Genomic DNA, 18,185 nt, shown 5'->3' on the forward strand with positions numbered 1-18,185 from the left:
CCATCATGTTAATAGGCACACGGTACATCAGTCTTTCTCCTCAACGTCACTTTGCAGTCTTGACCATGTTATCAATTCCATAACAAGACTATGACATCATTTTATGCAGTCTTTGTGAAAAAAAACGACACACCTAGTGTATCAACCCACTATCTCATTCACCCAGTAGTGCGTACACTGGAAACACACTCTCTGTACCCATTCACCCTGTAGTGTGTACACTGGAAACATACTCTCTGTACCCTGGTCTCCTTGTTAAGGGACCCACCAAACCTTGTTATTTGCCATAAAGCTTCCAAATTCAACTGAAGAACCATGAGAAGTAGACCTTCCATTCCGTGGGGAGAGAGAGAGAGAGAGAGAGAGAGAGAGTAGCGGGGAGGGAGAGGATGGGGAAATTAGTGTTCCTGTCCAGTTTGACCACTGTTCTGGATGAGGTCGCAGCTGCAGATATGATGCAGGGTTTATGGACTCTGCTCTTCATAGACATCAGCTACAGATGCATGTTGACTGATAAGCGACACTTCCCCAAAAGTAGGTTCTCTCCCGGCGAGCAAATCTATTAAGCGCTGTGAGATGATGGATTGAGACAGCTATTTGAAGGTTAACTCTTATATGCTTTGCTTATGAGAAAGACCCCTGTGACAAACTTTGCTGTAGAATCAACAAGGTGATTGGATGGAAATAAATGAGACTAGGAAGGAAGAGGGTGACCTCTTGAAGACCAGCACTGTGGCTTATGATGGCCCAGAGTATACAGTTGAAGTCGGAAGTTTACATACACCTTAGCCAATCACATTTAAACTCAGTTTTTCATAATTCCTGACATTTAATCCTAGTAAAGACTCCCTGTCTTAGGTCAGTTAGGATCACCACTTTATTTGAAGAATGTAAAATGTTAGAATAATAGTAGAGATAATTATTTATTTCAGTTTTTATTTCTTTCATCACATTCCCCGTGGGTCAGAAGTTTACATACACTCAATTAGTATTTGGTAGCATTGCCTTTAAATTGTTTAACTTGGGTCAAATGTTTAGCGTAGCCTTCCACAAGCTTCCCACAATGAGTTGGGTGAATTTTGGCTCATTCCTCCTGACAGAGCTGGTGTAACTGAGTCAGGTTTGTAGGCCTCCTTGCTTGCACACACTTTTCAGTTCTGCCCACACATTTTCTATGGGATTGAGGTCAGGGCTTTGTGATAGCCACTCCAATACCTTGACTTTGTTGTCATTAAGCCATTTTGCCACAACTTTGAAAGTATGCTTGGGGTCATTGTCCATTTGGAAGACCCATTTGCTATCAAGCTTTGACTTCCTGACTAATGTCTGGGATGTTGCTTCAATATGCGATCAAGCTTTAACTTCCTGACGGATGTCTGGGATGTTGCTTCAATATATCCACATAATTTTCCTTCCTCATGATGCTATCTATTTTGTGAAGTACACCAGTCCCTCCTGCAACAAAGCACCACCACAACATGATGCTGCCACCCCCGTGCTTCACGGTTGGGATGATATTCTTTGGCTTTCAAGCCTCCCTCTTTGTCCTCCAAACATAACGATGGTCATTATGGCCAAACAGTTCTATTGTTGTTTCATCAGACCAGAGGACATTTCTCCAAAAAGTACAATCTTTGTCCCCTTGTGCAGTTGCAAACCGTAGCATGGCTTTTTTTATGGAGGTTTTGTAGCAGTGGCTTCTTCCTTGCTGAGCGGCCTTTCATGTTATGTCGATATAGGACTTGTTTTACTGTGGATATCGATACTTTTGTACTTGTTTCCTCCAGCATCTTCACAAGGTACTTTGCTGTTTTTCCAGGGATTGATTTGCACGTTTCGCACCAAAGTACGTTCATCTCTGTTCAAATATTTTTTATTGAACACACACAAGAATGGTGTGTAAGTATGAAAGACAAGTATGCAATTCTTATCTAAACATAAAAGAGCAGACAGAAACAACAAGACCCAGAGTTCTGGGTACAAAACAAATAATACAAAACAAGACATACAGAACAAAGACAGGTAGAAAGAAAGAGGGTAGATGTCCCCCCCCACCAACTGCTCGGGTGCCGGGGCAAGCAAATGCTGCCCAAAGGTAGATTGAAATATTACAATTGAGAGTGCGTTAAAATGTACAAATTCACAGTGCCGACTGGTCCAAGTAAGAGAGGAAAGGCTGCCACATTTGATCAGAATGTTGATAATTTATTGTTCAGAATATATCTACTTCTTTCCAAGTGTACAGTGTATGATATCATAAATAGGACTGGTGGATTTATGTCACACATGCAGCTAACACAGGCATATGGAAATGTCTGCTCTACCAAAAATTACAACCAATTAATTGCAGCATTACCACAAAAATGGAAGAGGCAAGTAGAAGGGGAAAAAAGTAAGGAACTTGTATGTCGGCCTTATATTAAAGAACATAAATGGTTAAAGAAAAGTGTGATAAATAAAAATATATACCAATTTCATTTAAGGACCCAAAAACTGACAGTTGTGCCATATAAATTGCAAAATAGTTGGGAAGAGATTTGATGTTCAGATTCCATGGCACATGGTTTATGAATTGATACGCAAAACAACGCTGGATTCAAAACTTTGAATTTTTCAATATAAATTACTATACAAAATTCTTGCAACTAATATAATGTTATATATATGGGGGGATACAATCTTCCCAGCTCTGCAGATTCTGCTGTGAGGAGGCAGAGTCATTAGATAATTTATTTTGGTATTGAACTAACACTACAGATAGCAATACTGGGTGATTTGAAAAGCCATAGTCAATCAATCAATAATATAATAATTATTTTAGCAAAAATGTTTATTTTTTATTTACAATCTGTAGAAGCTATGAGAATAGGAAGGTTCAATTATTTTGTGAAGCATCACAGACAGTTGAAAAATATATGGCAAGTAGAAATCCGAAATGGGTGATGTTGAGAGTCAGATGGGAGGGGTTGAATGGAGCTGAAGGGTGGGACTAATAACAAGATAAACAATGTAAAACATACGGGATCTGTAAAATATATATAGGTTCGGAACTTCTGTGAAATAGCATAGTTACAAGTAGAAATCAAACTGGATGGACATCAGAAATAGAGGAAGGACTAAGAATAAACAAGAGAGAACTATTGTAAAGTAGACTGTGTCTGTAAAATGTGTATAAGATATATAAATTGAAGATAAAAGCAGAAGTGTTTATCAGTTTACTCCAATTGGGGGATCGGCTGTAGGGTTTGCGGGGAATAATAATAAAGGTATATTCTTTAAAAAAGTATGTATGTCTATATAGGTATGTGTATGTATATATGTGTATATGTATGCATGTGTGTATGGATATATATATATTTACCAAAACAATATGGGGGATAAAAAATAAATAAAAATTAAACATGAAAAAAGTCTACAGTGTTTGCCAATTCGCTGAGCCATAATTTGGTAGAGGGTGCTTCCCTCCTTTTCCAAAACACTAAGATTAATTTCTTTGCCGAAATGAGACTGTAAGAGATGAGTTGTTTTGGGGGGTTGGTTAATCCTTTTAGGGAATCAGACACTCCCAGGATTATCAGAAGCGGGTCTGGGTCAACGGAAGTCTCCAGAACTTCAGAGAGGATCCTAAAAATTCCACACCAATAACCATACAAGTTAGAGCATAGGGCAAAGCAGTGGAGTAGTGTACCCTGTACAGCCTGACATTTATCACACAGGGGATGTATCAGGAAATATCCTATGCAGTTTAGTTTTGGAATAGTGTAATCTGTGTAATACCTTGAATTGTATGAGACGATGTCTGGAGTTAATTGAGCAGGTGTGGATATACTCCAAGCCATCTTCCCAGTCTGCACAGAAATGTCAGTCCCTAGTTCTTCCTCCCATTTTTCCTTAATTGCATCTGTAGAAGGTGTGCTAACAGATTGAAAAGCGTAATATAGACAAGATATCAGTTTGTTTGAGGTGGGACATATTTTAATTCATCCGTCAAACATGGAAGGTTTAGCATTCCCAAATGTCGGGACGTGTTTTCTAACATAGTCTCTAATTTGTAGGTATCTGAAAAAGTTACTTCTGGGAAGATTATACATTTTACTCAGCAACGCAAAGGAGGCAAAGGTCCCTTCTATATATTGATCCCCTAAGGTATTTATCCCGAGCTCTCCCCATCACTCAATGGTGTTATCAAGGTTAGAGGGGGAAAATGAGGGATTCCTCGCAACAGGGAGCATGAATGATATTGGTCTAAGGTCAAAGTGGACTTTAATTTCCTTCCAGATTTGGACTGTGCTATGTATAATATGATTGTTACTATAAAGTGACATCTCCAGATTGACAGGCGACAAAATCACAGTGCCAATAGAGAAGGGGTGAGACTCCTCACGCTCCATACTAAGCTAACTGGATGACGGAAGTGCGTAACAATGCCACAGCCCGGAGGTTAGCGGCCCAATTGTAAAATATCAAATTTGGGAGAGACAATCCTCCTTCCATCTTGGATTTACAGAGGTGTTTTTTACCTATCCTGTGTGTTTTATAATCCCAGATGAATGGATTGATAATTGAGTCCAGTTGTTTATGAAAGGACTTAGGTATGAATACTGGGATGTTATGATATAGGTAGAGCAGTTGTGGGAGGAAGATAATTTTAATGGCAATAATTATTCCGAGCAGGGATATTCGGAGTGTTCTCCAAAATAGTACGTTTGTCTTGAGTTTTTGCATCAGAGAGGGGAAATTCTCTTTAAATAGTGAGGAGTATTGTTTGGTAACTACAATTCCTGGATAGGTACATTTTTCTGAAGATAACTTAACTGTAAGATATTCTAGCCGAGAGGTCTGCAACCGTATGTGAATTATTTCGCTCTTGTTCCAATTTATTCTGTATCCCGTGAAGGTACCAAACAAATTAATCACATCAAGAATAGCTGGGATACTAGTTTGGGGTTCTGTTACATAGAGGAGAATGTCATCTGCGTATAGGGAAATCTTATTTAGAGTATCTTTAGTATTATAGCCGTGTATTGCTGCATGAGATTTGATGGCCTGAGCGAGAGGTTCAATAATTAGAGCAAAGAGCATAGGCGACAGCGCACAACCCTGCCTTGTCCCTCAATAAAGGTTCAATCAGGGCGACAATGATTGGTTAGTGAGTATTCTCACACAGGGATTCCTATATAAAAGCTGGATCCAATTTATGAACCCATCTCCAATATAGATAGGACCACTCAACTTGGTCAAAGGTCTTTTTGGCATCAAGAGATATAACAGCAAGGTAACCTCTGAGAATACATAATGTTGAAGAGGCGCCTGAGATTGAAGAATGAGTTTCTGTTAGAGATAAAGCCGGTCTGGTCTGAATGGACCAATTTGCCAATTAAAGTGCTAAGCCTGTTAGCCAGAGTTTTTGCTAAAATCTTTTGGTCTGTATTAAGAAGAGATATTGGTCTGTATGACCCTACCTCTTCTGGTTCTTTACCCTTCTTATGTATTATTGTAATGAACGCCTCATCCAAAGTAGAGCTCCATCCTCATTGGCCTGGACCAACATTTTGTGCAGGTAGGGAGAGAGCATGTTGCTGAATGTGTTATAGAATTCACCAGGGTATCCATCTGGGCCTGGAGTCTTGCCACTCTTTAGAGATTTAATTGTTTCTCGAATTTCTCCAAAAGATATTTCCTTATTCAGGACGTTGGAATCTTCCTGGTTCAAGGCAGGGAGATTACAGTCCCCCAAAAAGTTTTGCATAATTAAGGGGTTAGATGTATATAGAGTCTCGTAAAACTGATGGAATCTGTCATTGATGTCTTTGGGTGAAGAGAGTAATTCCCCAGATGCAGATTTAACTTTGTGAATCATTCAGTCACTCACATTTTTTCGAAGTTGTCTGGCGAGTAATTTGTGTGGTTTGTCACCAAACTCAAAATATTTTTGCTTGGCATAGAGAAAAGATTTAGACATTTTAGCTGAGAGAATCTGATTATATTCAAATTTTAAAGAGGTATTTTTTTATGTTTCTCCATAGATGGATGGCTAGCATTATCCCTATCCAGTAAGTGAATTTGTCTCTCCAATTCTACCAATTTTTCTCTGTTTTGCCTACTCCTGGCAGTCTGAAAGGAGATGATACAGCCTCTCAAATAAACCTTCAGTCTTTCCCACAATAATGCTGGGGAAGTCTCTGTGTTGTCGTTGGTATCAAAGAAAAATGTAATTTGGTTTTTAAGATGTTCACAGAATATTGATTCTGTGAGGAGCTGAGGATTCAACCTCCAGACCCTCTCGTTTGGTACGATGTCACCCAATCTCAGGGAGAAGGTGAGTGGACTGTGGTCAGAGATTATAATCTATGATACCTCACATTACAGGTATAGCGGTGTCATTTCGCATCAACCAAAAAGTAGTCAATTCGAGTATAAACCTTGTGAACATGAGAGTAAAATGAGTATTCCCTACCCGTAGGGTTAGAGATCCTCCATATATCAAATAAGTTATAATTTTTTATGTAGGTTTTCAAGAATTCGCTTGAATAGGAGGTAGGGGTTCGCCGGGTAGAGGATCTATCCAAATCCCAAATATTGGTCTAGCACACAGTTAAGGTCCCCTCCAATGACCAGGTTAGTATTGGAGATATCTGAAATCAAAGCAAGGACTATTTTGAAAAAAGAGGGGTTATCAATGTTTGGCCCATAGATATTTAGTAGAGTTACAGAAGTAGAGTGGATCTCTCCTATTACGATGCCATAATGACCCTCTTTATCAGCAATAGTGGTTTTATGTAGAAAGGGAATTCCTTTCCGTACCAGAATCGCTGTGCCTCTCGTTTTGGCGTAGAAGTTAGAATGATACACTTGACCCACCCACCTACATTTAAGTCTGCCACGAGAATTGTTTTTCAGATGGGTTTCTTGCAAAAATATAATATCTGACGAGAGTGCTTTCAAGTGGACCTTGCCTCTCTTAATTGGTTCATTTAAACCCTTGACATTCCAGGAAGTAAATGTAAGCCTCTCGTTTGTAGTTCCTATGGTGGCCTGCATAACATGTAACTCACTAAAAAGGTAAGAGAGCGCACCAAATCATCACAATCAGCATATGTAGCACCAACACCCGAGCAGTATTCTTCAACCGACCCCTCCCCCTACAAGCACCTTTGCTCTGCACCCTGTCCCCCAACTTTCCCCAACATTTACCCCCCAACCCACCTTTAACAGGCATACACAAATAGGATTGTTGGCCGATGCCAAAGATGCATGGCGCGACCTCGAAGAAGAGGTAAAACAAAAATAAAATCCCAACTATACGTTCACCTCTCACTATCCTAGAACTTCTACTAACATATGAACTGAGGAGGCTCCTGCAAATAAAGTGTTCAGTTAGCATCTAATAAACCTAAACAGAATAAGTTGCAACTTAACATATTGCACACTTCCTATATATATATGCCATTTAGCTGACGCTTTTATCCAAAGCGACTTACAGTCATGTGTGCATACATTCTACGTATGGGTGGTCCCGGGAATCGAACCCACTATCCTGGCATTTACAAGCGCCATGCTCTACCAACTGAGCCACAGAAGGACCACCACACTTAAGTGTCATCTTGGGTCAATCCCTGATTATATATAAGATTATATTGCTAAACAATTCTGGTCTAAACATAAACCATCAGCCACCGACATAGACAGCAGTACATTTACATATTATGAGTTAGGAGATCGGAACAAGGATTTTGCTAAATTAAACATACCCCCATCAAAACAATATATAAATAAAAAATATATATATATATTAGTTAATTAATTAATTATATATATATATACAAATAAATAATAAATAAAAATATACATACATACATACATACATACATACATACATACATACACACACACACACACACACACACACACACACACACACACACATACACACATACATACATACATACATACATACATACATACATACATACATACATACATACATACATACATACACAAACATTCATGCCCCAAAATAATAATCTATACTAATTTAAAATATACACATACATAATAATAGAAAAATGCTAAGAGACATTTTTTTTATAATAACAAAGTACACATAATAATTATATGTACACACACCTACACATTGACACAAGCACCACAGAAGGTAGTTGGGAATCTAATTGGGAGAGCGGCCCACGGCTATGACAGCAGCAGAACGGCACAAAACACCAACTTGCTATACAGATGTCTGTGTCTGCCCCTCCCCAACCACCACCACAACCAGTCCCCTGCAAGCAATATATAAGTGGTATGGTAATAAGAATAATGTAAGAATTGAGAAATAAATAATGAAACAAAACAAAAATGGGGGAATGTAAGTATATCCATCCGAAAGTGTCAATGATTAAACCTGGAAGGCCACCCAAACAGGCATCGCTCTGAACTCCAACGATAGATCAGTCGTCCAGCCGGATCGAAAGTGAAATTAACGGTAATGAGAGCTCTGACCGCCCTCCATTGGTCGGCTCAGCGCCTTACATGTTCGGTAGCGACAATAAACCTTCAGTCAGCAGCCCTTGCTGAGACACTTTAATAAGGTTTCACCAGTTATGGTATAGTATGGATTCAAGTCCATGAGCAGACCCTAACACACAATGACAAGGCTCTCTAACCCGTACGGGGGATTGGTGTATAAAATTCTCTGCGTCCAAAACCGAGGAGAGACAAATCTTCTCACTGGAAGGAGGGGTAATTCTGAGCCTAGCAGGGAAGAGCAAGGCTTGGCGAAGATGGAGTTTGTAGAGTTTCGTCAAGACATCTCTGTAGCCGACGCGATGCTTTGCCACATCGGGTGCATAATCCTCAGAAACACGGAAGGGATGTCCTTTATGTAACAGGTTACCCCTCATTCGAGCCTCGCGCAGGATAAGATCCTTGGTCTTGAAACTGTGACAACAGATGATTACTGGGCGAGGACGTTGGCCCGGTCCAGGCACTGGGACAAGAGTGCGATGTGCACGGTCCAGCTGGGGATCCGAAGCCAAAACATCCGACCCCAGTGCATCCCTCAATAGCTTGGCGAAGAAGTCGGTGGGGCGAGACCCAGCCTCCACCCCCTCTGCCAGACCAACAACGTGAAGGTTAAGACGTCTGGATCGGCCCTCCAGGTCGACCACTTTCACAGAAAGCCTCTGCACACTATCCTGCAAGGACGTGCATATCAGTGTTGAATTCAGAAGCTATCTCAAGGTCCACAATACTCTGGCCCTGCGAAACAACCGTTCAAATGGTGCTCTCGATTTTGGTGTCCAGTTCAGCAATAGCAGCCTTGAAATCCTCAGCTATAGCAACATGTAGTTCTCCCAGAGCCCGGGTAAGTTCTGTAAGTGTCACGTTGTTACCTGTGCCTTCCACCATGTCTGTCTCATTGTTTGGTGGGGAGGAGGCCTCCAATGAGGATGTATTGTCCTTTGGTCGCTTATTACTTGGCATGTTCACATAGAAAGTCACAATATTGTATTAGGAAGAGACGTTTGTTGTAAAAAAGTGCCGTAAAGTAGGTTAAGTTAGATTGTTTCACAAAAAGTGAAAAAAGTTGCAGGAGCCTCTCTCACACACAGCCGTTCACTACAACATGCTTGCGCCGCCCTGTGTACTTTCATCTCTAGCAGACAGAACGTGTCTCCTTCCAGCTGCGTGGTCCCATGGTGTTTATACTTCCGTACTATTGTTTGTACTGATGAACGTGGTACCTTCAGGCGTTTGGAAATTGTTCCGAAGGATGAACCAGATTTGTGGAGGTCTACAATTTTTTTTCTGAGGTCTAGGCTGATTTCTTTTGATTTTCCCACGATGTCAAGCAAAGAGGCACTGAGTTGGAAGGTAGGCCTTGAAATACATTCACAGGTACACCTCCAATTGACTCAAATGATGTCAATTAGCCTATCAGAAGCTTCTAAAGCCATGACCCAATTTTATGGAATTTTCCAAGCTGTTAAAATGCACAGTCAACTTAGTGTATGTAAACTTTTGACTCACTGAAATTGTGATACAGTGAATTATAAGTGAAATAATCTGTCTGTAAACAACTGTTGGAAAAATTACTAGTGTCATGCACGAAGTAGATGTCCTGACCGACTTGCCAAAACTATAGTTTGTTAACAAGAAATTTGTGGAGTGGTAGAAAAACGAGTTTTAATGACTCCAACCTAAGTGTATGTAAACATCCGACTTCAACTGTATTTGACAGAGAAATAGATTTCATCTCTTCATCTGGTGATCCTATCCTGGTAGAATCCACATTATACTGAATATTATTACAACCTTTAATGTTTTTAATCACTTTTAAATCTACTGCATTACACAACTCCACAAGATTTCTCTGCATTTTGGTATTCATATTCCTCATGCTACACTTGTATTCATTGCCTCATCAGTCATCTTGCATTTGTGTCGTCTCACTTTACACCCATTTAATCCATATGTAACCTTTCTCCATCCATCCCTGCAACCAGCAACATTAACTTCCACCAGCTCATCCATTGTCACCACTAACATGATTGCTACTAATTCAACAACCCACGGTAAGCATCCATCCCTCATCCCCATTGTTTGCAACGAGCACATGTTATTTTCAGCCTGTCTTGTTATTGTGAAGGTAAACCAATACTATCTACTCCACACAGAGTGCAGCTGATGGGTGTTTTAGTCCATATGGAAAATGGCCACTCTAACTGATTGAGGGGATATTGACAGGTGGCCCATTGAACAAGAGATATTTCAGTCTTATCCAAAAATGGTCTCAGTGATTGCTCTCATGTTTCCCTCTGAGAAAAAATTGCACAGCCAATTCCAGTCTATTAAACCCAGATAATATTGACTCCACTGTTGGCGGCATGGAGGTGCCTCCACTGAAACTTCTAACTAACCTAAGAAAATGAGTTAATAAAACATATTTGTGTCACGTTTTATCAAGGTGGGTGGAATCAGGCGCAGAGAGCAGGTTTCAGATATTTGACAGTTTATTCTCCGGTGCACAAAAAACACGGTCAACCCAACACACCGGGTGAATAATCCATCACAGGATCAAAAATAGACCGGCGAATAAAACACAAGTACTACACCAAATGACATGAATACAAAAACAATCCCGCACAAAACAAGGGCGGGTCAACCTACTACAATATAGTTAATTTCCCAGCCCAAATAAAATAAAGATTTTTGAAAAGCAGCCACCAGTTTTAGCATGTGGGATTCCATACTGTGGGAAGCCTCGTAATAAGACATGTTTGATGAAAAAAAAAGAAAAACAGGCGTTTGATGAGTTAATTGGCCGTTTGGTGGTTTGGAGGCCATACAGTAGGTAAACACCATGCCTCTGATACTGTACTAGCTAATAGTTTTGCGGCAGAAGATATTTGATCTCCATCTCTCTCATATCTGACCCTTCCTTGAAGTAAAGCAAACAAGGTCCTAGGTTTCCATTTGAAGTTTGGAGCCACTATTGGCATGGTATCAATTGTATTGAGGAACAACATTGATTTAACTCACTGTAGCTATGCCCCTATCCAAAAAGGAGTACACTGGTTAATTTGACAGTCAAATGTGTAACTGTCCTGATAGTTGATCAGATGTGGATGCTTCATGGCCAATTCATAGCTCCAGATCTCAACCTCAGCTCTCAATACTTCACCTTCCTTTACTCATCTCATCTCGTACTGTGTCTGCTGTCCATCCTTTTCACCAGTTCTCTCTGCTACCACTTCATCTGCTACCACTACTAGCATGCCTCTAACTACCAGCTCATCAACTGGTAAGGTGCCATCTTTAGTTTGCAACATTATTTCCCTTCATTATTTAACCACTGTGTTATTATACCTTATTTTTGCTGACTTGTGCTGTAAATGTCACTAGTTCAAACCACTACCACCACGACCACTCCTGCAGCTACAACTAATGTGCCGACATTACCCAGCACAACCACTGGTAAGGTATCTGTAGCAATGGATCTGATCTCAGTTGATGACAATTTGATCTGATTATCGTTATAGTGCAAATATCATTTTTCTGAATGATTCAATTTGATACCTTCATATATGTCTACGTAGTTCAGTCTGATCACATGACATTTGGCAGTCACTGCATTGTCATTTACCATCAGGAGAAAAGGTAAAGATGAGAGACCTATCCAGTGATGTAGTGTGTACACTGGAAACATTCTCTCTGTACGCTGATCTCCTTGTTAAGGGACCCACCAAACCTTGTCACTTGCCATAAAGCTTCCAAATTCAACTGAAGAACCATGAGAAGTAGACCTTCTATTCTGTGGGGGGAGAGAGAGAGTAGCGGGGAGGGAGGGAATGGGGTCAGTAAACAACTGTTGGAAAAATGACTAGTGTCTTGCACAAAGTAGATGTCCTGACCGACTTGCCAAAACTATAGTTTGTTAACAAGAAATTTGTGGAGTGGTTGAAAAACGAGTTTTAAGACTCCAACCTAAGTGTGTGTAAAGTTCCGACTTCAACTGTATTTGACAGAGAAATAGATTTCATCTCTTCATCTGGTGATCCTATCCTGGTAGAATCCACATTATATTGAATATTATTACAACCTTTAATGCTTTTAATCGCTTTTAAATCTACTGCATTACACAACTCCACAAGATTTCTCTGCATTTTGGTATTCATATTCCTCATGCTACACTTGTATTCCTTGCCTCATCAGTCATCTTGCATTTGTGTCGTCTCACTTTACACCCATTTAATCCATATGTAACCTTTCTCCATCCATCCCTACAACCAGCAACATTAACTTCCACCAGCTCATCCATTGTCACCACTAACATGATTGCTACTAATTCAACAACCCACGGTAAGCATCCATCCCTCATCCCCATTGTTTGCAACGAGCACATGTTATTTTCAGCCTGTCTTGTTATTGTGAAGGTAAACCAATACTATCTACTCCACACAGAGTGCAGCTGATGGGTGTTTTAATCAATATGGAAAATGGCCACTCTAACTGATTGAGGGGATATTGACAGGTGGCCCATTGAACTAGAGATATTTCAGTCTTATCCAAAAATGGTCTCAGTGATTGCTCTCATGTTTCCCTCTGAGAAAAAATTGCACAGCCAATTCCAGTCTATTAAACCCAGATAATATTGACTCCACTGTTGGCGGCATGGAGGTGCCTCCACTGAAACTTCTACCTAACCTAAGAAAATGAGTTAATAAAACATATTTGTTATTTGATTAAACCCGCCAGAGGCGCATCTGCAACACTTGATTAGTTTCTACAATATAGTTAATTTCCCAGCCCAAATAAAATAAAGATTTCTGAAAAGCAGCCACCAGTTTTAGCATGTGGGATTCCATACTGTGGGAAGCCTCGTAATAAGACATGTTTGATGAAAAAAATGAAAAACAGCCGTTTGATGAGTTAATTGGCCGTTTGGTGGTTTGGAGGCCATACAGTAGGTAAACACCATGCCTCTGATACTGTACTAGCTAATAGTTTTGCGGCAGAAGATATTTGATCTCCATCTCTCTCATATCTGACCCTTCCTTGAAGTAAAGCAAACAAGGTCCTGGGTTTCCATTTGATGTTTGGAGCCACTATTGGCATAGTATCAATTGTATGGAGGAACAACATTGATTTAACTCACTGTAGCTATGCCCCTATCCAAAAAGGAGTACACTGGTTAATTTGACAGTCAAATGTGTAACTGTCCTGATAGTTGATCAGATGTGGATGCTTCATGGCCAATTCATAGCTCCATGATCTCAACCTCAGCTCTCAATACTTCACCTTCCTTTACTCATCTCATCTCGTACTGTGTCTGCTGTCCATCCTTTTCACCAGTTCTCTCTGCTACCACTTCATCTGCTACCACTACTAGCATGCCTCTAACTACCAGCTCATCAACTGGTAAGGTGCCATCTTCAGTTCGCAACATTATTTCCCTTCATTATTTAACCACTGTGTTATTATACCTTATTTTTGCTGACTTGTGCTGTAAATGTCACTAGTTCAAACCACTACCACCACGACCACTCCTGCATCTACATCTAATGTGCCGACATTACCCAGCACAACCACTGGTAAGGTATCTGTAGCAATGGATCTGATCTCAGTTGATGACAATTTGATCTGATTATCGTTATAGTGCAAATATCATTTTTCTGAATGCTTCAATTTGATACCTTCATATATGTCTACGTAGTTCAGTCTGATCACATGACATTTGGCAGTCACTGCATTGTCATTTACCTTCAGGAGAAAAGGTAGAGATGAGAGATCTTGCCAGTGATGTTGTTTGTTGTTTTTTCCATTTGCGTCTTATAATTGAAAATTGCATGGCAACGTGTTGACCCATATTAACCCCATGCATACTCTAGAGCATTGCTTATTGTTTGTGTGTGTTCATTTCACTCTTTCAAACCATTTAGTTCACATTTGCTGTCCTTGTCACCAGTTACTCAAACCATTATCCCATCTGCAGCAGCCGCTACTAACACAACTCTATTCTACAGCACAACCAATGGTAAGATGTGTTTTTGTTTTTCTCTTCTTTTGTACTCATGGAAAAATCTGCTGGTGGCATTTTTCTTTATGTGTGGGGAATGGGTTTGAAAGCAGTTCCATCAATGACCAGCTTGGAACTTTCCAGATGGATTAGGCTGAGAAGCAATTGTCATGGCTTCTCAATGGGAGTATGGTATGTTTGCTCATGTAGCTTGCTTTAAACAATGGACTCAGTAGTGAATAGTGTCTAAGTGGTTCTTGATAAGGCTTCTATTTTTGAAACACCTATAGTAGCCACCTATTGTAGCTCTGTATCATGTGTTTTGCCGTTATTTACCTTCCATTTTTTGGGGTAACCATTTTGCACCCCCCATGTTCTACCAGCACTGACAGCTTCTGCTACAACCATTGTTTCAAACCCAGCTACAACTAACTTGCCTACCACTAACAACACAGTGCATGGTAAGACACCCCACTTTTCTCTTTTGCCTGTTATTGATTAAGGAATGACTAGGGAGAATTCCATATACTTTTTTCTCAAATGTGTTATTCTTCATTTTGAATAAAAATGTTCTGTCCCTTTTCTCTTGCTAACAGTAACGACTACTCCCCCATTATCCCCTACTACTAACACCCCAGCTAACATCACCACTACCCCGGGTAAGACACACCTGCTGTCTTTGTTCAGTACAATTAGCATTTGTCACTGTAACTTTCAAACACATTTGGCAAACATATCTCAAAGTGTAGGACATTGAGAGTCCATTTTTCAAAGTTTTGCATCTATGATACAACTATAGAATTACTAAAATATCCAAGGTAGGCTACCCGATAAAAGGGTTTAGTAAGTGTTTAAAGGTTCACAACTTTCAACTTCATATTCATCAACTCCAGCACCACCCCAACATCAACATACAGTGCCCTGCGAAAGTATTCGGCCCCCTTGAACTTTGCGACCTTTTGCCACATTTCAGGTTTCAAACATAAAGATATAAAACTGTATTGGTTAAACTGGGATGGTTAAAGCTTGGGAAATCTTTTTGTATCCAAATCCGGCTTTAAACTTCTTCACAACAGTATCTCGGACCTGCCTGGTGTGTTCCTTGTTCTTCATGATGCTCTCTGCGCTTTTAACGGACCTCTGAGACTATCACAGTGCAGGTGCATTTATACGGAGACTTGATTACACACAGGTGGATTGTATTTATCATCATTAGTCATTTAGGTCAACATTGGATCATTCAGAGATCCTCACTGAACTTCTGGAGAGAGTTTGCTGCACTGAAAGTAAAGGGGCTGAATAATTTTGCACGCCCAATTTTTCAGTTTTTGATTTGTTAAAAAAGTTTGAAATATCCAATAAATGTCGTTCCACTTCATGATTGTGTCCCACTTGTTGTTGATTCTTCACAAAAAAATACAGTTTATATCTTTATGTTTGAAGCCTGAAATGTGGCAAAAGGTCGCAAAGTTCAAGGGGGCCGAATACTTTCGCAAGGCACTTTATGTGAAAATGGTGCATTTCTATGTTTAGTAGGAAAAAAGATAGAGAAAGATAACTGTTTCCAATGACATCATCAACCAACAGTGGTGGAAATAGTACCCAGTTTTCTTTATTCAAGTAAAAGTAAAGATACCTTAAAAGAAAATGTCTCAAGTAAAAGGGAAAGTCACCCAGTAAAATTCTACTTGAGTAAACGTCTAAAAGTATTTGGTTTTAAATGTACTTTTACTATCAAAAATAAATGTGTAAATCATTTTTAATTCCTTATATTAAGCAAACCAGATGACACAATTTTCTTGTTTTTTACATTTATGGATAGCCAGGGGCACAGTTTGTGTTTCGTGAGTATGCCAGATGAGAGGCAGTCGGGATGACCAGGGATGTTTGGTTAATAAGTGCGTGAATTAGACTATTTTCCTGTACTGCTTAGCATTCAAAATGTAACGAGTACTTTTGGGTGTCAGGGAAAATGTAAGGAGTAAAAAGTACATTATTTTCTTCAGGAATGTAGTGGAGTAAAAAATATAAATAGTAAAGTACAGATACCCCAAAAAACGACTTAAGTAGTACTTTCAAGTATTTTTACTTAAGTACTTTACACCACTGTCAACCAATTAGTAGGCGATTCCTACTCGTAATTGGTTAAAATCGCCTGATGCACACCAGTGATGTAATTGGAAACAATTATCTTCCTCTATCGTTCTTACTACAAAACATAGAAGTGAACCATTTACACATATGTTGACGTCGGGGTGGTGATGAGATGATGAATATGAAGTTGAACATTTTTTTAAATGTCCCTTTACGTATTTCAGAAAGGCTTATGATTTATTACTGTACACATCTTCAAAAAAAGAAACATGATTAATCACACATTATCTTCCACTTTTTCAGTAGTTGAAGTTTTTACATTATTGTTGGTTTCTTCTACTGGCATGTCTTCTAACATTGCAAAAATTCTGCTCAGCTGGGTAAGACGTACGTACACATGGGACATCTTGAGATGCTCTCCTTGCTGACTTAGTTGTATTGTCACTCTTGCTAACAGTGTCTGAAGCCACTACTCCCCCACCGTCCTCGACTAACATGTCTCCTACTGTCATGTCCACTAACATCATTAAGCTAGGTAAGACACACACACTCACTAAGCTTGTCCTTGTCTTGTTTGTAATGAGACTCTGCAGCTTCCTGTTCTCTCTCTCAGCCTGCTTCCACCTGTCTGCTTCCCTCTCCCTCCCACTCTATCCTATTCTCAACCAAGATGATGTTAACAATATCAGGGAAGGCCTGGTTGACTGCTGTAAGTACTGTATTCTTCCATGTTTTGTATTTGTTTATTCAGCTACAGTATAAGCTAGAAGACCCTGTTTCTAAAATCAGTCTGTATTTCAAACATGTAACCTGCTTTGACCCCTCCGTTTTTATATTGACTGGACTGAGGCGCCACAGAGAAGGAGAGAGCGGCGTATCTGTGGTCTGTGCTCCGGCTCACGCCCCGTCCAGTGACCTCCTCCACCACCACCACACCCCACACCAGGCCTCACGTCCTGCCTGGCCCCCGCAGCTCTAAAACCTCCCTGGGCTACATCTCCACCCCACTCATCTGGCCCGTGAGGAAGAAACCTGAGGCCTCTGTTACCCGCCTCCCAGTCAGACCCATCCTCTATCTAACCAAGCCTCATCCTGTACCAGCAACAAATATATCCCTCAGGCCCAAGGTGACTACAACAACAACGGCGCCTGTGGCCAGGAAAACACATGCCGTATCCAGGGCTGTGACCAGTCCCCAGGGGTTGTTCCCATGGCGACCGGTGGATGTTGGGAACAGTAGCGATGCGGAGGACGTAGAGTCATTCCCAGCAGTGGCGTCAGCATCACTCAGCAACCGTAAGAAGAATAAGCCCATGGCTCCCCCCCACTGGATCCCATTGAGTCCCAGCAGAGAGAACAGCAACAGCAGCACTGTGAACTGGACTGAGCCCCTGGAGGAGTACACATCAGGCTCTGAGCCATTCATTTACGACCTGGACCTAGGGGATGACCCCTTTAGCCTTTTCCAATATGACTCGTCCTACTCCCTGGATGAAGGCCTGGCTCTGGCCGCCTCCGGCCCACAGAACCTTTCCCACGCTGGGACTGGAGTCAGTACTGAGGGCCCAGGCCG

The 18,185-nt window shown here is 40.5% G+C and overlaps 2 protein-coding genes across 27 annotated transcripts in view; one reads left to right on the forward strand and one right to left on the reverse strand.

Moving 5' to 3' along the window:
* The window catches only part of LOC118387195 (endothelin-1-like), a 308,791-nt gene that overhangs the window by 238,008 nt on the left and 52,598 nt on the right, over positions 1-18,185 (reverse strand). Inside the window, exon 5 of one of the 3 annotated variants that reach the window (XR_008140775.1) lies at positions 1,083-1,130. The exons of the other annotated variants lie outside the window; for them this stretch is intronic. The gene's annotated coding sequence lies outside the window, so the exon portion shown is untranslated. Of the gene's footprint in view, positions 1-1,082; positions 1,131-18,185 lie in introns of those variants that run through there. 3 annotated transcript variants of the gene reach the window in all.
* LOC118386916 (adhesion G-protein coupled receptor G6-like) overlaps positions 1-18,185 on the forward strand; it is a 64,808-nt gene that overhangs the window by 19,854 nt on the left and 26,769 nt on the right. For 6 of the 24 annotated variants that reach the window (XM_052523636.1, XM_052523638.1, XM_052523637.1 and 3 more), the window contains 7 exons: positions 10,506-10,574; positions 11,738-11,803; positions 11,905-11,976; positions 14,468-14,536; positions 14,902-14,979; positions 15,115-15,177; positions 17,070-17,147. The exons of 2 other annotated variants lie outside the window; for them this stretch is intronic. In XM_052523636.1, the coding sequence (XP_052379596.1) occupies positions 10,506-10,574; positions 11,738-11,803; positions 11,905-11,976; positions 14,468-14,536; positions 14,902-14,979; positions 15,115-15,177; positions 17,070-17,147 (495 nt within the window). Of the gene's footprint in view, positions 1-10,505; positions 10,575-11,737; positions 11,804-11,904; positions 11,977-12,792; positions 12,862-13,854; positions 13,921-14,467; positions 14,537-14,901; positions 14,980-15,114; positions 15,178-17,069; positions 17,148-18,185 lie in introns of all 24 variants that reach the window. 16 more of the 24 variants (XM_052523639.1, XM_052523640.1, XM_052523655.1 and 13 more) reach the window with 11 other exon arrangements.

Source organism: Oncorhynchus keta, chromosome 8 (genome assembly GCF_023373465.1).
Source record: "Oncorhynchus keta strain PuntledgeMale-10-30-2019 chromosome 8, Oket_V2, whole genome shotgun sequence".
NCBI classification, from domain to species: Eukaryota; Metazoa; Chordata; class Actinopteri; order Salmoniformes; family Salmonidae; genus Oncorhynchus; species Oncorhynchus keta.